We start from the raw sequence: 23,891 nt of genomic DNA on the forward strand, positions 1-23,891 counted from the left end.
TAGCTGTAATTGTCTTGTCAGGTGTTTCTCCTCCAGTGTCTCTGATCATCAGTCCCAGCAGAACTCAACACTTCACATCTGTCTCTCTCTCTCTGAGCTGTGAGGACCAGAGTAACTCTGATGGATGGACAGTGAGAAGATATAGAGACATCGGCCGGCTGGAAGATTGTTCATCATTTCTCCAGGGATCACAAACAGGATCTACATGTACAATCAGATCCACTGTCCCATCAGACACTGGAGTTTACTGGTGTCAGTCTGAATCTGGAGAGAACTATCATCCTGTTAATATCACTGTACTGTGAGTCTGTGTTTCTGTTTTTATTCATTTCACTGACAGTTTACAATCAATACACAGGTTTATTAAACAAGAGCAGGATATACTGTAGTGTGACGTTGAACAACTAGCCAGACCATCATAGCAATACACTAAAAACAGAAAATATAAATTATATTAAAAAAAAAACAAAAAAAACAAAAAAACAGAAATATAAAGTTCTTTTTTTATTTTGTCTTGTTTTTATTATGTTACCATTTTGTTCATATATTGCATGTCTCCTGTGTTTCTGTAGTTGGTGTGATTCTGGAGAGTCCTGTTCATCCTGTGACTGAAGGAGATCATCTGACTCTACGCTGTTTATATCATTATACAACCCTATCAAACCTCAGAGCTGATTTCTATAAAGATGGATCACTCATCCAGAATCAAACTACAGAGATGATCATCCCGACTGTCTCAAAGTCACATGAGGGTTTCTACTACTGCAAACACCCAGAGAGAGGAGAGTCTCCCAAGAGCTGGATCTCAGTCAGAGTCAATGAAACTGTGAGCTGATTTATTTCTTCATATGCCCTCGTTCAGATATAGTGCATGATATAAAGTGTTTGTGTGTCTCTTTTTCAGGCTCTCAATCAGACTCTCAGATCTCTGTCCTCCACATACTCAGTTCTGCACTGGCAGCTTGTCCATATCTGATAGTGACGGTCGTGCTGATTTACAAATGCTGCAGAATGAGAAGAAAAACACCTGAGTGATTTATTAGAAGTCATTATTATCATTAACAAATTCGTTTGCCCATAAAATCTTTAAAGGTCCCGTATTATGCCCCTTTTCACAAGATGTAAAATAAGTCTCTGATGTCCCCAGAGTGTGTATGTGAAGTTTCAGCTCAAAATACCCAACAGATCATTTTTTACAGCATGTTTAAATTGTCATTTTTTGGGGCTCAGAAAAACGCGCTGTTTTAGTGTGTGCCCTTTACATGCAAATAAGCTGCTGCTGGACGACCCAGGGGGCGGAGCTTCATGAGCTCGCGCTCAGTCTCTCAGGACAATTTCATCTCACGGAATGATGATAATATCAAAAACTCACAGTAACGGAGTTCATTTCGAGTAGGACAATAATGCCTACAGAGTCAGAGTGCTGTATAGAGATGGAAAAGGTATAGTTTAGTAGTTTAATTACGGTTATTATAACGTATTTGTCATCTGCTTGTATGTATCCATTATTTATTAATAGCCTACAAGTCTGCTGTTTCGGACCAGGTCCGAATGATGATCAAACATATAACTTACTGATGAGTTTAATAAAAGTTTATTGTACATCACACAAAAGATGAAGCGTCAGTTTTGCTTCAGAAAATCACCGTAAGAGCTGAGTAAACACAGTAAGTTATAAAAAGTGCACAAGTACATAAACGAATTTCGGTAGAGTTGAGGTAGCATTTCTGTGGGCGGAGGTTAGTCAAAAAACTGTTCTAGTGACGTCATTAAAGAAGGAAGTAGAGGGATGTAGTCCAAACGGGCCGTTCACTGTAGGCGATTTCTGTTAAATAAAATATCTCGCTTGGCATTGAACTTTGAGCTTTATAATTTTACAGATATTATTTATACTCTAACAACAACATTACACACTAACTAAAGTTTGAAACATGGGATCACGAAGAACGGGACCTTTAAGATATTAGGTTAAACTTATTTTGCTTGCTGTCCACTGATGAGGGACTTGATGAAGCAGCTTCAACTCAAGCTCTGATATACCCCCCACAGTGGCTAAACGTGGATGATTACGAAGGGCAAGGTACCTAAGATGAAGGTGGAGTATGGGGAGGTGGAGGGATGTTGGAACAGCTGATGCTAGAGAGAGAGGTAACGGCTGCTTATATACTCTGGCTGTTCATTGAAAAATTAGATGGGCTCGCTCCTCCCTAACTCGCCTTTAGGAACTTCATTTATTTTTAACTGACCAACAAATCAGTCAAAACAATCATTAAAATTATGTGACGTCACTGTTGTGTTCTCTCAATGGGGTTTAATAATGCATTGAGTTAGTGTTCAGTAATGCATAGAGTTTGATTGTGCTGAATCATTTTGTTATGCCTGACGAATGTATGCGTTCATTTACTTGGGTCTGAAAAGACAGTGATATGGAAGTAAAAGTTACGATAAGTTGATGCTACGCCCTGTGTCAGTGTGATCCTTACCAAACACAACATTTGGTGACGAGGATGGCTGATATCGCACTACCACCTCCTGCTCCTTTCCTCGCTCTACCTGGTGAGCCTCCGATTCCCTGGACTCGCTGGTTACAGTCCTTCGAGACTTTCATCTTGGCAGTGGGTGTGAGTGACGTGAGCACAGCCCGCAAAAAGGCGCTGTTACTGCATTGCTTGGGAGCCGAGGGTCAGCGTGTGCTGGGAACGCTTGAGTCAGGCGCCACAAGCGATTATGACACAGCCGTGGAACTACTGACTGCACACTTTGCGGCCCAACAGAGTGCGCTCTTGCGCCGTTTTCTGTTCCGCCAAAGACAACAGCTGCCTGGTGAGTCAGTGCAACAGTACGTAGCCAACTTGCGTGGATTGGCCAGCACATGCAAGTTCGGTGCGCTGCAGGACGAAATGATTCGCGACCAGTTAATTGAACATACCAACGTGAATTGAAAGTACGTGAAACTCTGCTATTAGAACCGGATGATTTATCACTGTCCCGAGCAATCACGATTGCATTACAAATAGAGAGTGCAGCTGCATGTGCGTCGGCGCTGACTAAACAGCAAACAATCACGGACTACCCAGTAGGGTTGTGCCGATAGACGATACTATCGTCTATCGACGATAGTCAGCCATATGGACGATAGCTAATAAAAATGACGATAATACACTGTAAAAAATTCACCCGTAAATTTACAGTAAAATACTGGCAGCTGTGGTTCCAGCCCTTTACCGTAATTTTACGGTTTCAACAATGCTGTTATTTTACAGTAAAATACTGGCAGCTGGTTCCAGCTCTTTACCGTAATTTTACGGTTTCAACAATGCTGTAATTTTACAGTAAAATACTGGCAGCTGTGGTTCCAGCCCTTTACCGTAATTTTACGGTTTCAACAATGCTGTAATTTCACAGTAAAGTACTGGCAGCTGTGGTTCCAGCCATTTACCGTAATTCTACAGTTTTTAATTTTATGGCTGTGCTTCACAAAGTACTGGCAGTAATGGTTCCAGCTATAATTCTATAGTATAAAAAGTTAGAATATAAATACTGTTTTCTATTTACTCTATTGTCCGATATCTATTAACATCCCTATATTTACTCAATGGAAAAAATGAAGAAAATATAGATTATGGTACAGTATTGTTTGCCATTTATTTAAAACAGCTAACAAGTTTTAACAATACATTAAAAAGTCACAGAAAATACATTGTAAAATTCAATGTGAGGAACCAGTAGGCAAACAAAGAAACCTTACATTCAACATGTCACATCAGCATCCAGGCAAGAGAGGAATTCTGAGTCTGAGAGGAAAATATTGAGAACCGATGGATGAAAAATCCTTGATAGAGGCAAAAAACTGCCAAAACATCTCAAACCTGCTTTTGAAAGATCTGGTCTGAGAGGAAGTCCGGATCTGAGAGGACAAGAGATCCAATGGGTGAAAAAACGTAGGAAGAGGCAAAAAACAGCCAACACGTCCCACATCAGCTTTTGACCCATCTGGTCTGAGAGGAAATCCCGATCTGAGAGGGCAAGAGAACCAATTGGTGAAAAAACGTAAGAAGAGGCAAAAAAAAAAAACTGCCAAAACGTCCCACATCAGCTTTTGACACATCTGGTCTGAGAGGAAATCCAGATCTGAGAGGAAAGAAAATCAAGAAAATCTTAGTGGTAAAATAAATCACATGACAAAAACTAGTGATGACATATTCTACGAACACTTTTAAAAGAGACATAAAATGATCATGTTATTGTACATAACTAATCTTAGAGATTATCTATACTTTACTAAACACATCTCATTAAACATTCACAGTGCTGCAGTAAGTGAACTTCTTGTTACTTAATGACCCACAAATGTTTTTTTTTTTTTTTTTGTAATAGTTGTTCATGATTCGCTTGTTTGTTCTGACAAGTTAAACTGTCCACTGATGTTCGGAATAAAATCATCCCCCTGGCACCCTATATAATAATGAGTAGTTCTCATTGTGAAAAGATGGGTGTTAAAACCATGCAGTCACTATTGTAAAGAGTTTAATTGTTCAGAATGTGCTGGAAAACCAAAGACTGTGCAAGACATGGTGGATTTTTCTGAAGAACATTGGGCAGTTTAACTGCTCAGATCAAACAAGGTACTCATGAACAACCATCACGAAACAAAAACAACATTTGTGGTTCATAGAGGTAACAATGTAGTCACTTACAAAATGTACATTTTTATTACACTGCACTGAGAGTGGCTAATGGGATGTTTAGTAAAGTCATGAAAGATTATAATTGTTTGTGTAGCTAACTTAAACACTTTGTTTGTCTATACATGTGACTGATGAACAAATTTTATGACAAATTAATGCAGAAAATCATCCAATTCCAAAGGATTCAGATATTTTCTTACCACTGAATGAATATGAATGCAGTTAAGAGGTGTTGATTCTTTTAGGAAGCTGCACAAATGTGAGTGTCAGTGGGCATTTAAGTTTAGTTACCTAGACGAAGTTCCATTTGAAATCGAAGAGGTTCTTCGGGAGAGAAGCAACTTTGGGATTGACAGTGGCAGACTTCTTGCTGACAAGTTTTCCAGTCTTCTTTGAAACCACCTTGCCTCTGCAGGTCTTCGAACCTCTTTCAGGGTTTATCCCAATGAATCGTCTAAGGGTAATAAAAAAAACACACCCCCACACACACATTAAAAAAGAAAACTTACTAATTTAAATATTGGATTAAATATAAATAAGCTGTAATGCAACTAATTTGTCTCTTAACTTGAAAAGAGACAAAAAAAAATTGCAACCAGGCAGAGCACAACTAAAAGTTATATTGGAAACATGTCTGAATTCGCATGTGCCTTATAAATGCACATGGTGCTGCATGCTTGTGCACAAAGTTTGCAAGTATACATGGCGTGAAACTCACCAAAGATTAGGCCTAGGGTTGTGTACTGTCTCAGTAAAACATTTACATAAAGTGAATGATTCCTAGAAAAAAAGAAGAAATAATTATTATTTCGTCATCTTAAACCAAGCAAAGAAATTCGATGTCGAGCACGGAGAACATTGAATAGTGAAATGCCTCTTAGCTGTTGAGAACTATCTGTATTCAAAACGTGTTTCGCGCCGAAAAGTCGAGAATATCCGCCTCGTCTTTCAAAAATAACCTCTTTGACTTTTTAATAGTATGTAAGTTACATGTGAATCTCACAAAAACACTGGTAACAGTTACTCGCACCACTAAATCGAAATATATATATATAAATATATAAATATATATTTTGCTTTGGGAATTTGAACAGCTTTACATTATTTGCATGGAAACTAAACAAATTGACCACTAACTTTTAATTATTATAATGGATCTGGATATTTCGTGTAGTTTTGTAATTATTCTCCATCTTATGTGCATGATATTATGCGAATATCATTAAGCATCTGGTAAAATTCGCATCGTGTAACATTACTGAATCAGAAATTCATGTAAATCGAGTTCAGGGTAACGTACTACAAATGAAAGCCAAACTAATTTCTAAATGGTAACTTAACTTTAATCAAGCAAATAGTTCGCCGTGATAATCGGAGCTCAGAGAACATTCATTAGCAGGCGAAATGCCTCAACCGTTGAGAGCTCTGTCTACAAAACGCGATTCGCGCTCAGTAACAGCACAATCAAAAATACCTCGTGAAAATGGCGATTGTACAGGTTGGGACTGGGAGCAACATAACAGAATAACAGTAAAGAAATAAACTTACCTTGAACAATGTCCTTCTTTAAGACCGTCTAGATGAGTGTTGCGAAACAATTCTGTTATTTGACTGCTTTCTGTTCGAAAATAGACTGCGTTGAAGATGCCCCGCCCCCACGTGCTATTTTTTACAGTCCAAGACTGTTTTTTCCAGAAACAAATGGGTTTACACATAAATGCTGTAAATTTACGACAAGTAATTAATTTATGGAACATAGACTGTAAATTTACAGGATTAAACTGTTTATTGAAATAACAGTATTTTACTGTTGGAAATTCACTGTATTTTTACAGCAATTTTTAACAGTGTAGGCTACGGCTTAATACGGTTGTTGTTTTTTAAAAATTATTTTTAGGCAATTATTATCAAAGTACAATTCAGTTTTATTTAGTTTTAAAGTCGCTTGTAATACGTTTTCAAAGAGGAGTGATTCTCTTTTAAAAATCGTTATATTCCTTGCAAGCCGCAAATGTATGATGCGTATTCAGAATAAAATGCACAATAATCAGTCGGCTATGAAAATGAAAAGCAGGTTTATTTCAAAGCAAACTCCAACTTGTTTAACATATTTAACATAAAAGAGTGTTTATCTTGTCGCGAATAGCCAAACACGTTTCAATAAACAAAAAGCAAAAAAAAATAAAAAATGAAAAAAAGCCGCAAATGTATGATGCGTATTCAGAATAAAATGCACAATAATCAGTCGGCTATGCAAGTGAAAAGCAGGTTTATTTCAAACTCCAACTTGTTTAACATATTTAACATAAAAGAGTGTTTATCTTGTCGCGAATAGCCAAACACGTTTCAATAAACAAAAAAAAAAGAAAAAAAAAGCCGCAAATGTATGATGCGTATTCAGAATAAAATGCACAATAGGCTAATCAGTCGGCTATGAAAATGAAAAGCAGGTTTATTTCAAACTCCAACTTGTTTAACATATTTAACATAAAAGAGTGTTTATCTTGTCGCTAATAGCCAAACACGTTTCAATAAACAAAAAGCAAAAAAAAATAAAAAAAAAATAAAAAAAAAAATAACTTAAATAACCAAGAACTAAAATAATGCAGTCTTAGTTACTTACATTGCTTACAGGTTTAAAACAATATGACTGTTTACGATGCAAGAGTAATGCTTCCGTCTACAGATTTTTTGCCAAAAAAACAAGCTGGCTAACCTTTTCTGGTTTGAGTAGGCTGCGAAGGGGAGTAATTATGTTGCCGGCTGCGCTAAACACACGCTCTGAAGGGGTGCTAGTTGCGGTAACACACAGGTATTTTTTTGCCAGGTTTGCCATTAAAGGAAAACGGCATCTATTTTCTTTCCACCAGTCCAGTGGCTTGTCATCACCATCAATTACTTCCTCTTGTAAGTAAGACGTGATTTCAGATTTTGCTCGCTGGTCTACAGGTGTGGATGTGGACATAGACGGCTTTGCTCTGCCAAGAAGACGACCCAGTGTTTTGATCCTCTTAGCCGGCTGTTTCTCTGATGACGTACCTGCCGCATCTTTTTCTTCTTCCTCCTCCACTCTGATGGGTACAGGTGGCATATTTTTTTCATTCCAGTATGCCACCATCTCAACCTCAAGCTGTGATTTGATCACATCAAGTTGTGCGGCATCGATGTGTTCGCCCTTATAGCGTGGGTCAAGGAGGGTAGCTTTGCGCATTAGTTGGAGGGTACTGTCGTCATATTTCGAGTCGAGTTGCTCCAAAATCCTCCGTTTAATTCCTGCTGTCATCTCCACATCAGTCTCCTCCTCCTTCAGGATATCCTTTGTTAGCTGCAGCACGGGCAGCAGAGATGAGACTGTCACGTAATTTTCAGCTGATAATATATCAGTAAATTCTGCAACAGGCTTCAACCCATCCCTGACAGCCTCTAGTACAGCAATGTCCTGCCAGGTCACGTTTGGGAGTGTTCGACGGCTCTTGTCATCAGCAAAAACCCTTTTGATGGCAGGAAGCTGTTCCAGAATTCTTACTACCATGGCATATGTTGATCCCCAACGAGTTGTACAATCCTACAATAACAACATATTAAATGACAATTATGCGTCGATCGTTAATGTTGTGATCATTTATTATAATTAAATAATATTATATTTGATTTACAAGTATTATTTCTAGTCTGACAAAAATGTCATTTTTCTTATTTTTCACTAAGATGGTTGTGTCACAAGATAAATATTAAGCAAATAAAATATAATAATTTATGTACCGTTATCAGCATATGTTGAGGTAAATTTAGTTGTTCCTGCGCCTTGCGGAGCTCTCGTCGCCTGTTCCAGCTGTGAGAAAATGCCGCGTTAATTTTGCGACAGATTCCAAGAGCTCGATCAGTTTTTGTTTTCTCCTTTTGTAGTGAATAATTCACTGCCACATTCAAGTTATGGCCAAAACAGTTCAGCCATGGCCATCCGAGCCCTCGTATGGCCGCAACAATATTGGCCCCGTTGTCAGTTGTAATGCATGAAATTGTACTCTGTTCTATGTCCCAGTCTTGCATGGCATCTGACAGCGCCTCTGCCAGTACCTCTGCAGTGTGATTCTCCGGAATAAATGTTGTTTCCAGGCATTTTGCTTCTAGCTTCCAATCCTCCGAAATGTAATGGACTGTCACAGACATATAGGGGGTCATGTTTATGCTTGACCACATGTCTGTGGTCAAAGCAACGAAGTTAACAGCTTTCAGATCTTTAGCAATGATGTCCCTAGTTTCATTGTACAAGTTTGGGATAGCTGTTTCGGTGAAGTACTTGCGCCCTGGCAGCTCGTACTGTTTATCAAAGGTTTGGAGCAGGTCTTTAAAGCTTGCTTTCTCGACTGTATGATAGGAGACCATTTCCTTCGCAATGTACTTCGATACAGCTGCAGTGCACTGAGCCCACCTTTCACTGTTTCTTTTATACTTTGTGCTTTTTGCAAAAGCTCCGATGATTGATGGCTGACTTCGATCTTTGCTAATCGCGCCTTCTCTTGGCGCTAGTTTAGCTGCCTCAGCAGGGTGGTGGCCACGCAAATGTACATACATGTTTGTGGTTTGTGATTCTTTTACCGGCACAACCTTCGAGCAAAGATTGCAAACTGCCTGTGTGACATCAGCGGGCTCACCTTTTTCATCTGGCGTAAACCCGAAATATTGCCAAATAGGCGATGTCGCATTTTTCTTTCCCACCAACTCCATCCTCCTTGTCAGAATGATAGACGGTCCTCATTTCCCATGTGTCATTCCGCGTGACGCGTGATAATGAATAATAACGTTAATTTTTAAATAAAAGTGTAAATTAAAAAGTAGACTAATAAGTAAATAAATGATCTTATAAATAAGCAAACAAATACATAAATAAAAAATTGCCCCTCCCCCCGATACTATCGTGTATCGTCGATCTTACAGGCTGACGATAGGACGATATGACAATGGGCATTATCGCGCAACCCTACTACCCAGCCCCCTCCCTCATGCCCCCATCAATATTACAGCCCGGCCAGAACGACACAGTGGCGGCAGCAGACTCCTCTGCAGTTATGCTACTGAGACGCCCGCAGCGGTCTCGGCCACGCTCACAAACACTAGCGTCACGGCCCTGTGATAACTGTGGATCTTCATCTCATCCGTCTAGAGCACAGAACTGCCCAGCCCATGGCCAAACGTGTCGCAACTGTGGCAAACGCAACCATTTTGCTTCAGTCTGCCACTCGGCTCCAGCTGAGTCACCCACTATAATTCACAATGTCTACTCTGGACCAGTCTCATTTAAACCATGCTCAGTGCGCCTAAATGATGTGTGTATCCCACTGCTTTTGGACACTGGTGCCAGTGTGTCTCTCTTGAACATGCACACATACAGATTTTTTTTCAGATCGCAGCCACTTTCGCCATCCTCTGCTTCACTCTGTGGCTATGGCGACTCAAAGATTGACCTAGTGGGGTCCCTGCAAGTGACTGTTGGGTATGGCAACAAATTGGTATCCGCTTTACCTTCCATGTTGCCCGTCATGGGGCCAATCTGATGGGTCTGGATTTGTTCTCAGCTCTGGGATTCTCCCTAGTGGACACAAAGGGAGCTGCGATCTTGACAGTCTCCATGCCTTGGCAGCAAAAATGGCCATCCCTGTGTGAAGGCTTGGGTTGCTTCACTGCTTTTGCCCACCAACCTCTCCTGAACCCCGCCGTTAAACCAGTCATTCAACCACTTTGCAGCATTCCTCTGGCTTTCCGTGATGGTGTCTCAGCTGAACTTAAGCAGCTGCTGGATGCTGGTATTATCGAACCAGTAGATGCATCGCCCTGGGTTTCAAACCTGGTGGTAGCTCAGAAGAAATCAGGGGCCCTACGGGTGTGTGTCGACCTGCGAGCAGTGAATAAGGCAGTGATCCCGGACAGGTTCCGACTGCCTACCTCTGAAGAGCTCACTGCTCAGTTCCATGGCTCAACCGTGTTCTCTAAACTGGATCTCAGACAGGGCTACCTACAAGTGCCTCTCCACCCCAGCAGCAGAAACCTCACAGCCTTTGTGACCCATGCAGGGTTTCGTTATGTTTCGTGTTTCGTTATACGCGCATGCCGTTTGGACTTAGCTCCGCCCCCAGCTGCTTTCAAAAAATCATGGTGTCGGTGTTGGCTGGTATACCGGGGGTGGCCATTTACCTGGATGATGTGGTTATCCATGGGCCTTCTCCTGCGAGTCATGATGAACGCCTCAGCAGAGTTTTTGCAGCCCTAGCTAAACACAAACTAACCGTCAATGCTGAAAAATGTGTTTTCTCTGCAACGACCATTGAGTATGTGGGTTTCCGACTGTCGGCGGATGGCGTCACACCACTTCAGTCAAACGTAGACGCTATACTGGCAATTCCTGAACCATGCTTGGCTGCACAAGTCGCCTCCTTCTTGGGCATGACAGGCTACTATCTGAAGTTCCTCCCACATTATTCTGCTACCTCTGCCCCACTACGGCGTCTGCTGCGTAAGGATGAGCCTTGGATATGGTCACAGGCATGCTCTGAGGCCGTGCGGGCACTCAAGGTGCAGCTAACCACAGTTCCAGTGCTGGCTCATTTCGATATCTCTAGCCCCACCTTGGTGACCTGTGATGCGTCGGCTACAGCCATAGGAGCAGTATTGTCACAGACTCAGCGGGGCGTGGAGAAGCCCACCGCCTTTGCGTCACGGGCCCTCAATCAGACGGAGCAGCAGCACTCGGTGGGGGAACGTGAAGCATTAGCCTGCATCTGGGCCTGTGAGAGGTGGCACTTGTATCTCTATGGCCGCTCCTTCACCCTGAGGACAGATCACCAGGCCCTGACTGCACTGCTTTCTACGTCTGGGACAAGCCACAGACCACTGCGGCTACACTGCTGGTCCGACCGTCTTCGCCAGTATAACTTTGACCTGAAGTTCACCCCTGGCAGGGACAACGTTGTGGCTGATCGAGGGAAAAGTCCGCTGTGCGTCGGGTGCAAAATAGGAATGATACATGCATCAGTGTACAAAGTCAATTGCGCTGGGTGCAAGATAGGGCCCATTGTGTCAAGTGCTGATTATGTGTTTAAAGTTGAGAAACACAAGAACAGTGTTAATAGTTCTGACGAATCTTTTAGAAAATGGTGTTACGTTGATGAAATGTGGCTAATATATTTGATTTTAGTGTCTAAGTAATTGAGAAAACCTGTAATAATGTTAGATATTTATGAAAAACCTTTGACCCAGAGTATGAGCAATGATCGACACTTAGCAAACACCACTAATTCAGATTCGTATGTGTTGAGGGTCATTCTGCATGAAGCACGAATAAAACAAGATCTGAAAACTACTAATGTGAACTTCTCTTCACACCAGTTTATCTTTCTAGCACTTCCTCTTTCACTCTCAGTCTCTCCGTTAAATGAGTCATTCTACAATTTAGATGATTCTATATTCTACAATTATTGATGATAATTGTGTCTTTTCTAATAGTTTTCTTCAGTTTATATTTTATTCATTAAGGGAAAGCAGATTATAATCTGACACAAATATTTTGTGCATCACAGCTGTACAGCAGCTTTAAAAGAAAATAGTGCCATTGTTCAGCTGAAGTTCCCTTTAAAAAGTGTTACAACAATCCCCTTATATGTTTCTGTTTAATAATTGTACAGAATGATCAGTGGAAAAGAAAGACAGATAGAGCTGTGCCAAACAGTGTTTTAAAAAAGGAACTGATGAAGTTTCAAAGAAGGGCCGGTCAGTCAGATCAGTTGCGAAGAAAATGTTGAAATCCAGTTTCTGAGCCTCAGTCAGTGAAAACTTTTGTGTTGTCGTATGAAGCCATTTGGCAACTCAAAGCCAAAGGAAGTGAATGTGAAATGTTTCTTGTGCATTTTCGGGCTTCTTATACACAAGCAGGAACTCCATGTGTATATGGCAGATATCTGCATTATGATTGGTCAGATCGCCGGCGAAAGGTCTCAACACTGAGCTCTTAAATTTATATTTTAACCTTTGCAAAAGGATTGCAATGTACAGTTGCAGTCATACGTTTACCTACCGTACATCTTTCAGAATCTGCACGGTAATGCTAAAGAATGCAACACGATAAGAGCCAGGGGTGAAAATTTGAGCAAGATGATGATTATGTGTTAATTTTTCTTATTTTCTTTTACATGTTAATATCTTATTTAGCCTCTGAAGGGCAGTACTAAATTAATAAATACATTTTTAAACGAAATAAGAACAATTTACACCAATCATCCTGTTCAAAAGTTTACAACCCCTGCCTCTTAATGGATGTTTCATTCTTGAGCATCACTGAATGTTAGCAGGGTTTGTAATAGTTATTTGTAATAGTCCCTCAGTTGTCACCAGTGTGAAAAGATGGATCTCAAAATCATACAGTCAGTGCTAGTAAGGAGTCAAATATGCAGAAGATGCTGGAAAAGCAAAGAATGTGCAGGAGCTGGAGGATTTTTCTGAAGACCATTGGGCAGTTTAACTGTTCGGGACAAACAGGGGACTCATGAACAACCATTACAAAAAAAAAAGAAAAGAAAAACACATTTGTGGTTCATTCAGGTAATGACACACAATATTAAAAATCATGCGTATGTAATTTGTCTTGTATTTTGTGTTTGTATTTTGTCTTGGACTAGGCTATACTTAAACATCTGTTATGTGAAAAAGCTTTTTCAGGGCAGTACTAAAAAAAAAAAAAAAGTTTTTATGATCCTTATTAAAAATAAATAAAAATAACATTTTGGAGGTTCTGCAAGGTGTATGTAAACTTATGACTAAAGTGTAAATGTAACAAAAATCATAACATTATTAGACACAAAAATGTTGCTATGGTTATCACATTCTCCTCTTGCTAGGGTTACTATGTCAATCATCGCAATTTCACGACTCTCAGGACTATAATTTAGCGGATTCACTCCCACATTTAAATGCAATTATCAATTTACCAAGTCTAAAATGTCCGAGTCCGTGTCAAGTCCGAGTACAAATTCACCCGAGTGCGTGACAAATTCCGAGTTCATTCAAAATTGGACTCGAGTCCGGACTCCAAGTACAAGTACCCCAAGTACTCTACAATAGACTACAATAGTACTTCGTTCAGTACCTGATTGGGAATCGTTATTTAAAGGGGTCATGAACTGAGAATTCACATTTTCCTTGATCTTTTGACAGTTAAATGAATTTAAAAGCAACAAAAAAAAGGACTAAATGCTGAGATTGTTCATGAGTGTTTAAGAGTTAGCCTACATGAAGAGGAAGAAACTTTAATTTGATAATAATTTGTTGTTATGGTCAGAAAACTTCAGCATCTTCTATAGAATCTCTCAATATCTCATTTTTAGTGTATGTCTGTGGCAGAATTACAGCATACTGGTCTAGCATGTATACTACATCATTTTGAGTCGGCTTCAGTGGTTTCGTGTGTATGCAGATATTTCTTGAGACGACGCCGTGTTTACGGAATTTTTTTTTTTGAACGGGAAAAAAAACATCGGATAGGGAAAGCTCTGGCTTCGTGTGCATGTGGCCTGAGTCATAAAGAACTTGAACACTCAAGAGTGGCTCAAGAAGAAGATTTGCAAAGCTTGCTAAAAGATTTTCAATGTGAATGAAAGCAGTGTTACTGTAGTGTATATAGTAAATGTTTTGAATTATTTTCTCAGGTAATTTAATTGAAGCTTGCTATTTAAATACATATTTAAAGGTTCACTGAACTTTCTATATTTTAAATTTAAAGTTTTTATGTAAATTAGAAGAGAAGGTTATTCGCCATTTGATATCAAAGTCTTCTAAGTGTTTTGAAGGGTATATTCAAGCTGATATAAGCTGTTTTGCACATTTTAATTTCCTGTGCAATATTGTTACTGAAAAGCATCACATTTGCTTTAAGTTTTTAAGTTTAAGAGTATTTACATTCAATTGACATTTACGTTTGAGCAAGTTTTGAAGGTTTATTTAGATGTTTTGTTACCTATGCATATTTTTTACTTACAAAATTGGGTCAATTTAAAGTGATTCAAAATGTCAGAGCCAAGTGAGCCCACAATTCAGGTAAGGGACAGTGATAGGGATAGTGCAAATTCCCAAGACCAATCTGAAGAAGGTCAAGTAGGAGGTGCTGAAGCACACCAAGAAGATGCACAGCAGTCAAGACGAAGTAAAAGAACCAGAACTCTAACAGAGAAGGGTAGAGAAATGCAAGTTGCAAAAATTAAATCACTTCAACACAGGTTTAACTACATTTATGACAAATGGAGAACACATGTTAAATCTTCTAAGCGGACATTATCACAATCAACAGAGACTTTGCCTGATGACCTGCTTAATGATCTCATTGGCGATGTTTTAGGTCTTTCTGCAGATGTCCAGCACGTTTATGATGAACTACACAAAATCACAACTCCAGATCAAGACATGCGTCGAAGAGTGGATCTGTGTGTAGAGATTTCTACTTTTGTTGTATCCAAAGCCTCAAGTCGACTGGATGGAAGGATTCCAGAAGAAGAAGAACAAGTCTGGCCGGAAGCAGGCTCTCTTCAATTCAAGTACCTGTAAATCAGGTTCTGTCACTTCCATCTTGAAAGGTGCCTCAGAGCATTCAAGTAGATCTTCTGTAAAGCGACAAGAAGCTGCTGCTGATGCTGCTGCAAGCCAAGCTGTTCTGAAAGTGTTACAAGAACAAAATAAAGAACAATTGGAAATTCAGCTCCTAGAAGCACAAGTTAAAAAGAAGATAGCTGATCAAGAGGCAGCGTTCGTAAAGTGTCGTTTAGAGCAAGAAGCAGAAGAGGTGAAACGAAGAATACAAAAAGAGGAAGAGGAAGCCAAAATTAAAGCTCAACTGGAAGAAGAACATGCAGCTCTACAAAAGACTCTTGAGGAGAAACGGAGAAAGATACAATGTTTGGAAGCAGTGAAAAGTCTAAATGCAGCACGAGCAAGAATGCAGGTGTATGATCAAGAGACGGCCATAGAAGAAGATCAGAAAGACTTCCTGATTCACAAGCTGTGACCACCTCCTCAAAAGAAAGTACAGCAGAGCTTGTGAAGGTGCTGGTAGGTGCTTTAAGTGCAAACAGAATTCCAGTTCCTGAACCATCAGTATTCAGTGGGGATCCATTGAAATACAATGACTGGAAACTCTCCTTTGAAACACTGATCGACCAGAAGAACATCCAAGACAAGGAGAAAATATACTACCTCCGTAGGTATGTAAGTGGAAGAAAGCACTCAATGGATATTTCCTACTCGGAACTGAATCTGCCTATGTTGCTGCATGGGAGATTTTAGAAGAGCGATATGGAAACCCATTTACAATTGCAAAATCGTACAGAGACAAGCTCCAGGCATGGCCAAAGATGGGATCTAGGGACAGCTTTGAACTTCGAGAGTTTGTTGATTTTCTCCGTAGTTGTGAGGCTGCCATGGTCCATATCAAGGCATTGGAATCTTGAATGACTGTAATGAAAACAGGAAGATTCTTTCAAAGCTACCGTATTGGCTAGCAGTGAGATGGAACCGGAAGGTTATCGAAATAGAAGAGGAGAGTAATCAATTTGAAATACAATGACTGTATTTTGCAATCATTTTCACCAACAAAACAATATCTATCAGCAGTCAGTTCTCAGCTCCTCACACACAGGAACCCAGACCGACCCCTTCCACAGCCAATAACCCTCTGTCCTCCTTTTCTCCACTAACCGAGGAAGAAGTATCTACACTTCTCCTCTCCAGTCACCCTACCACCTGCCCTCTAGACCCCATCCCCTCACACCTTCTACAAGCCATCTCTCCCACACTTCTACCAGCACTCACACACATCATCAACTCATCCCTCCATACTGGCATTTTCCCTACAGCATTCAAGCAAGCTCGGGTTACTCCACTGCTTAAAAAACCAACACTAAACACATCATCTGTAGAGAATTACAGACCTATCTCTCTTCTACCATTCATTGCGAAAACACTTGAAAGAGCTGTTTTCAACCAAGTAACATCCTTTCTGTCTCTCAACAACCAGCTGGATGTCAACCAATCCGGCTTCAAGAAAGGGCATTCAACTGAGACTGCATTACTGTCTGTCACAGAAGCCCTACGGATCGCAAAAGCTGCTTCCAAATCTTCAGTCCTCATCCTCCTGGATCTGTCTGCTGCCTTCGACACTGTGAATCATCAAATCCTTCTGTCCAGCCTCTCATCACTGGGCATCACAGGAACTTCACTCCACTGGTTTGAGTCCTATCTCACAGGTAGGTCCTTCAAGGTCGCATGGAGAGGCGAGGTATCCAGAGCACATCAACTGACCACAGGGGTTCCCCAGGGCTCAGTTCTTGGTCCCCTCCTCTTCTCCATCTACACCACATCACTGGGACACATCATACAAGCACACGGCTTCTCCTACCACTGCTATGCTGATGACACACAGCTCTTCCTCTCGTTTCAACCAGATGACCCCACAGTAGCTGCACGGATCTCAAGCTGCCTGGCGGACATCTCGACGTGGATGAAGGAACATCACCTGCAGCTCAACCTGGCAAAGACTGAGCTTCTCGTCCTCCCTGCCAATCCGTCTCTACAGCACAACTTCACTATCCAGCTAGAGTCATCATCAATCACCCCATCAAGGTCGGTGAGAAATCTTGGAGTAACGTTTGATGACCAGCTGACCTTCACAGATCACATTTCAAAGACAGCTCGATCATGCAGGTTTGCACTGCACAACATCAGGAAGATCAGGCCTTTCCTAACTGAGCATGCAACACAACTTCTCGTCCAGGCCCTGGTCATTTCTAGGCTTGACTACTGTAATGCTCTTCTGGCCGGACTTCCAGCATGTGCAACTAAACCCCTACAGATGATCCAAAATGCTGCAGCTCGTCTTGTCTTCAACGAGCCAAAGAGGGCCCACGTCACTCCTCTGTTCATCTCACTGCACTGGCTACCTCTCACTGCTCGCATCAAGTTCAAGGCATTGACGCTTGCTTACAGATCTATCACAGGCTCAGCTCCCTCCTACTTTCACTCACTCCTACGAGTCTACATCCCTACCAGAAGCCTACGATCCGCCAACGAGCGACGTCTCGTGGTTCCATCCCAGAAAGCCACAAAATCACTTTCCAGAACATTCTCATTCACAGTTCCATGCTGGTGGAATGCTCTCCCCACCCTCATCCGGAATGCAGAATCCCTGACAACCTTCAAAAAACATCTGAAAACCCATCTCTTCCGTGAGCACTTAACCACATAAAAAAAAACAAAAAAAACAAAAACAAAAAAACCTCCCCTTTCCCTCTAAAACCTCACTTATCGGGCTTATGCTACTCTGAATAATGCCTGAACTTTGTATCTTGAGCACTTCTTGCGCTGCTTTTTGTTTTTTGCCTCTTCATGATGACTCGCTTAATCTAGTCCTACTTTGTAAGTCGCTTTGGATAAAAGCGTCTGCTAAATGACTAAATGTAAATGTAAATTTCCCACTTTCAGTCAATTTGTTAAGTTTCTGACAAGAGATGTAAAAATTGCCTGTAACCCTGTCACGTCATTACAAGCACTTAAACTACGTCATTACAAGCACACAGACGCACGTCGGTTAACTAAGAAATACACTTGCGCCCCCCCGGGGGCGGTTCAGCGCAAAGAGGAGGCGTGTTCCGGCGCAAACGTTCCCTCATGCTATTTTGCAGGTTTAGAAAACAATTCCGCCACTGGCCGAAAAAACCTAGTTTAAAGTCAGTGGCGCGTTGCGCATGTTATTCATATGCTATTTTAAGGGCGCATGCTTAGCCATAATCAATGTAGCGTGTGCACAACGCGCATACACTTTGATTCTCTCATCTACACAGAAGCAGCAGTTTTCATTTTTGCAAATCATACATTATTACGATAGTGTAACACTAATGAGCGGATGGTATTCAGCCATCTGTTCCATATTAATGAATCCGGACTTTCTAACACGTTCTTTCATTCTGGACTAGATCTTGAGTAAACAAGGACTTTTGTTTTACGACCATCCAACGTAATTCACAGCGATGGGCGCTGCGATGTCGGCCGCCTCCCATGGCGTTCTGACATTTATGGCACCTTAGGAGCGTCTCCAGAGACACGCGCATGAGCCTCAAAGGAGAACGAAACACCCGTCTCCCCCCCCCCCCCCCCCCGTTTAATGTTTACTGTGTGTATTATTATAGTTATATAAAATTATTATATAAAATTATAGTTTGTGGTGTCCTTGTAATCGTAAAAACCCGACTGTGTCGAATCTCGACGACAAATTACAAAAAGTTGCATTATTTCATAAGTACCATCTTTCTGAGGATAAATGCTCAATTTTGTCACCGCCATAAATTAGACCAGTGGGCGGTAATCAGCAGACAAAGAAAGTTTTTTCCCACCTCAGTTTCTCACAATTCATTGGTTCAGATGGTGAGATAGGTGTAAACCTACCTTGCCCATAAAGACAAGGAAAGACCCTTGCTCTTTGCATTCCGCCAGAGAAAAGAGAGGGTCTTCATCTTCACGACAGGACTTCCCAAGAAGTCTCTCCGTTTGTTCTTCTTTACTTTTCGTTTCATCTTAGTTTTTCTTTATTTCCTTCTGATATTTGACTTCGTTCAATTGTCTTCACGAGCCAAACGAACTTAAGTCTAATCATCTTTTGGCAAAGTTTACATTTGTGTTAACCGTCGAGTTCTCGCATCACCTGCTCCTGAAAGGACTCCGGAAGCTGCGCCAACAGACAATTTGAACTCAGCTATACACAAGAGCCAGATCAAAGCAAGTACTTTCTTATATCGCAATCTAAAAATGCTGTTTAAGGTTGTCTAGGCTATTCCCTTTGCGGAATTTTCCAACGACTTGGGGTCTCTTGCAAAGTTAACTGTTGGAAAATTGTCACTCTGAGATTTGCTTTCATTTTCTCTCCCTCTCTCTCTCTCTCTCTCTCTCTCATTACTATCCGTTGTTCGATTATCTTGTTTAAATTGTACTGTTTGTTTTGCTATATACTCATATGTGCTATATACTTCTCTTTGGCTCTCAACGAAGGCGGTCGCATTTTCTTCCCCTCCTCTCCCTTACCTTCCCTGCTTTGCTCCTCTCGTCTCATCTAGTCTACTGTCTTGTACTTTGAGAGACTCTCTCCAAACTAAGAAATTATGGATTTGATCAACTGGTCTCTCAACGCAATTGACACCATCTTCTCGACGAGAAGCTTGGGTTCGGGGGAACTTGACTGCCCTGCCGGAACGTTCGCAGCTGGCTACACGATGGACGCGTGGGAGAGGTGGCGGGTTGTGTGTCTGGCGGCTCTTTCCGTGGAGGACATTGAAGATATCTACCTATTTGGTACCATGATAACAGGTTTTCTGCTGTTTGGATTAGGCATTGCCCTGGTTTATCGAGGAATTAAGAAGACGGTGACAGCTGTCCAAAACCCCACAAGGCTGCCCGTCAAGATTGAAGCAGTGGGCAGAGCTGTCAGCACTCAGACTGTGACAATGAACCACAATATGGATAACATCATGGAGAAGCTCACAGCTTTGCAAAGGCAAATGGATCGTTTCGGAGACCAAAATGGACCAGGAGCTGTGTAAATTGGAATGCGGCTACTCGTCCCAAGACCAAACAACCCCAATCTTATCTGCTTTCGGCCCCCCTCAACCAGCACTGGCCTTGGCCGAGGCTGCTGCTGGAACAACAACTCCCCCAGAAGAGCACTGCAGCGAGACGCTCTTGTGTTCCTTCCCCCATTCCCCACAGACACCTGCTGATTGTTGACTCTGTCTGGGACCTGATCAAGGTTGTCTCCATGGCAATTGCTGTGTATCGCTATGACATCCTGCGGACTGAGGCACCTAGATTAGGATGCCAGGCGTAGCAACTCTCCAGGCCTACACATACACAAACTCTTACATAGATACAGATATGCAATCACCCCCCACCCCCCATCCCTCGCCTTCGACGCTTTGTACCACCAGTCTGACAGGCGGGTCTGTGACCAGCGCCGAGAATGGCTGCAGGACCGGATGGCTGCTTGCCTGTGCTGGGTTACCTCCATCCCCCACTCCCCTCCCCTGTTGCAAGTCATGTTGTGTACTGATTATGTGCTAATGTTGCTGAGGTGTTTTTTTTCCTGTTCCCAAACTGTACTCCTTACAGGAGCATAGTCTGGGGGTTGCCTTTTTTTTTCTCCTCACCTTTCCTCATGTTATGCTGTAATTTTTTCCTCAATGCTCTGTCTTCCTGTCCTGTCTACCCCCTTGTCATATTGTATGTATGTTTGTATGGACAGGTTGATGGCTAATTTCGCTGGTAGTGACAATAAAGGCTCTACTACTACTACTACTACTACTTTACTCTGTGTGAATTGTAGTTATGTACTCTTTAGTTTGTTTTTATTAAACCCAATATTCTGTTTACGAATTGAACCTGTTTTATTGCTCACCAAATCGAAGTCCCTGAATCGTATGATCTAAGCTACAAAGCTTTGTTTTTTTTGTTACTATTTCAGTAATCTAAATTGTACAAACACAGGAAATATTGTTTTTCCTGATCAGAAGATTAATATTTCTTGGAGTTTGTAAGAAGGGTACTTTCCAGTCTCCTCGGCTGTGAACCGCTCCTGGCGCGTGCCTGGCAAATCCGCCATTATAATAGGAATCCGCCATGGAACAAGCGCGCCTGCTCTTAAAGGGAATGTGAGATGTTGGTTTATTTCACGTTACGCCCAAACCACACCTATGAATAATGAAGCTACTTCAGACCAACCCATTTTAGATTCGCGTCGAGCGCAACAGTCATTTATCCCGCCGGTATAATAGCAACAGCGCCCAAGACCCGCCCACAAAGTTACTTGCGTTACGCGCTTGATATTTGCGTTTCAGACCGTTAAAATAGGGCCCTAGGAGTTTTTGCGACATGTGCCATAAGATGCATCCAACCTGTATGCACGACGAGCGAACCAAAGAAAACTACCACAAGAAAAGCCAAGACCAAGTCAAGAAAGACCTCAATCATAACAAAATAAAGAAACAACAAAAGCTGTTACTTCAAATAGAGTAATACTTGATGAAGCTAACGCACAAACAGCAGCGATAATTCCTGTCTGGATTTCATCCATAACTCAACCAACACAAGAAGTTCTTGTATATGCTCTGTTGGATTCTCAAAGTGACACAACATTCATTTTAAGTGAAGTAGCTGAAGCATTGGAAGCAAGCAAAGAACAAGTTAAGCTGAAGCTTTCTACTATGACTTCAAGAACCACAGTGGTAAGCTCTCAAAGAATAAAGAACCTACAAGTCCGAGGCTTTTATTCAGGTAAAAGGATCTCTTTACCACCAGTCTACACTCGAGAGTTTATTCCAGCCAACAGAACTCACATACCAACAAATGAAACTGCAAAAGCTTGGTCCCATCTAGAGCACCTCCAAGAAGAGATAGCACGTCTGCAGGATTGTGAAGTAGGTCTGCTCATTGGGTACAACTGCTCACAATCCCTACTTCCAAGAGAAGTAGTTTCTGGCCAAGAACATCAGCCTTATGCACAGCATACGGACCTTGGATGGAGCATTGTTGGTAACTGGAATCCCTATGTAGACTATGGTGACGCTATTGGAATCAGTCATCGCATAGTAGTAAGGCAAATGATACCAGATATGGAATCTTCTGTCAATTTCAAAACTGAATTACACTATGTGTCACTAAACACGTTCTGGAATTAGGACCCAAGTGCAATTCAGGATTAACAGTTCTTTAATGAAAATAAAGCAAGCTGCGTTGAGCTGACAAACAGAATGTCTCTTGTTGCAGATAATCAGATGAACAGAAAAAGTCTCTTTATAATCAAACTGAGGAAAGGTTCCCACAAAGGTACTCAGCATACAGCAGCAGCGAATCAATATTGGGCTCGGGGTCCGTCTCTCGTCGTCAGATGCAGAGAAGCTGGGCAGAGAAAAGCTTCAGCATTAAACAGCACAGGCAGCGTGTAGCTTCCAAACACACATAAATCTAAACAAGACAAAACAAGACAAGACAAAACAAGACAAGACAAGACAAGACAAGACTCAAGCAGGTAGCAGGTAAGCTCCGTAACGTACGTTAACATTGGCAATAATCTGGCAGAGGAAAAGGGGAAAAAGGGGTACTAGAAGTAGGAACGCTAATTAGAAGAAAGTAGTAGTAGGTGAGAAGATAGATAGAGTAATGAGAAGAATGATGGAAAACAGCTGGCGGTTAATGAATGAGCGTAATAGTAAGTGGGTGTGTCCGGGCGAGGTGTGTGTGAATGAAGGGAGAGCGTGTGTGTGAGTAGTGGGTGTGTCAGTGTGATGATGAATGAATCAAGGAAACAAAAGGCCACAAGGGGGAGACAGAGACAGGAGAGAATACCGGGATCATGACACTATGTGAGTTGAATTAAAGTTAAAGAAATTACTCCTTCAGAGATAATAAAGGTTCTTGAATCAGACTTCTCAGAAAAAGCTGGAGAAGATGATCCTGTGTCCCAAGAGGATCTCAAGTTCTTGTCAATTTTGAGAGAAAACATCACACAAAAGAACAATGGTCACTTCGAAATACCATTACCATTCAAAAGGGAAAAAACAAAACTTCCTAATAACAAGACTTGTGCAGTACATCGTCTGAAATGTCTTGAAAAGAGATTAAAGAAAGATCAGAGTTACTATGAAGACTATGTGAAATTCATGGCATTCTATGTGATGACGTAATTTCACGTGGCGATGCAGAGAAGGTCCCTGAGGAAGAAATTGACAACAGTTCAGTTTGGTATATTCCACATCATGGAGTTTATCATCCACAGAAACCAGGGAAAATACGTGTAGTATTTGACTGTTCTGCCAAGTTTCGGGACACATCCCTCAATGACCATCTGCTCACTGGTCCTGACCTGACCAATACATTGGTAGGTGTCCTATGCCGCTTGCGAAAAGGTTCTATCGCAGTCATGTGTGACATTGAAAGAATCTTCCACCAGTTCCACGTTAAAAAGGAGGATCAAGATTACCTGCGATTTCTGTGGTGGGAGAAGGGCAACCTGGAAATGACACCATCAATCTACAGAATGAAGGTCCACTTGTTTGGAGCTGCCTCGACTCCTGGTTGTTCCAATTTTGGCCTGAAACATCTAGCAACACAAGGGCATGGTCAATACAG

At 41.5% G+C, this 23,891-nt stretch overlaps 2 protein-coding genes and 1 long non-coding RNA gene across 3 annotated transcripts in view; 1 reads left to right on the forward strand and 2 right to left on the reverse strand.

Annotated features, from left to right (window-relative positions):
- The window catches only part of LOC311081249 (uncharacterized protein), a 228,645-nt gene that overhangs the window by 71,934 nt on the left and 132,820 nt on the right, over positions 1–23,891 (forward strand). The window contains 3 exon segments of the mRNA XM_084111695.1: positions 22–298; positions 300–301; positions 573–813. Coding sequence (XP_083967821.1) covers positions 22–298; positions 300–301; positions 573–813 — 520 coding nt within the window.
- LOC311066939 lies at positions 3,632–6,538 on the reverse strand. Its single transcript, XR_014603151.1, has 4 exons — positions 6,237–6,538; positions 5,407–5,468; positions 4,980–5,142; positions 3,632–4,131 (listed from the first exon to the last, which is right to left on the reverse strand). It is a non-coding gene; the product is annotated as an uncharacterized lncRNA (long non-coding RNA).
- On the reverse strand, positions 6,548–9,437 carry LOC311066825 (E3 SUMO-protein ligase ZBED1). Its single transcript, XM_084088207.1, has 2 exons — positions 8,451–9,437; positions 6,548–8,253 (listed from the first exon to the last, which is right to left on the reverse strand). The coding sequence occupies exons 1-2, from the start codon at positions 9,414–9,416 to the stop codon at positions 7,369–7,371; spliced, it is 1,851 nt and encodes a 616-aa protein (XP_083944333.1). The 5' UTR covers positions 9,417–9,437; the 3' UTR covers positions 6,548–7,368.

Source organism: Abramis brama (assembly GCF_963993115.1).
Source record: "Abramis brama genome assembly, chromosome: 1".
NCBI classification, from domain to species: Eukaryota; Metazoa; Chordata; class Actinopteri; order Cypriniformes; family Leuciscidae; genus Abramis; species Abramis brama.

Coding starts and splice junctions, on each gene's coding strand:
- LOC311066825 (XM_084088207.1), bottom strand. CDS start 9,416: ATGGAGTTGGTGGGAAAGAAAAATGCGACATCGCCTATTTGGCAATAT. Junction 8,254..8,450: donor CTCAACATATGCTGATAACG/GTACATAAATTA, acceptor TTGTTATTGTAG/GATTGTACAACTCGTTGGGG.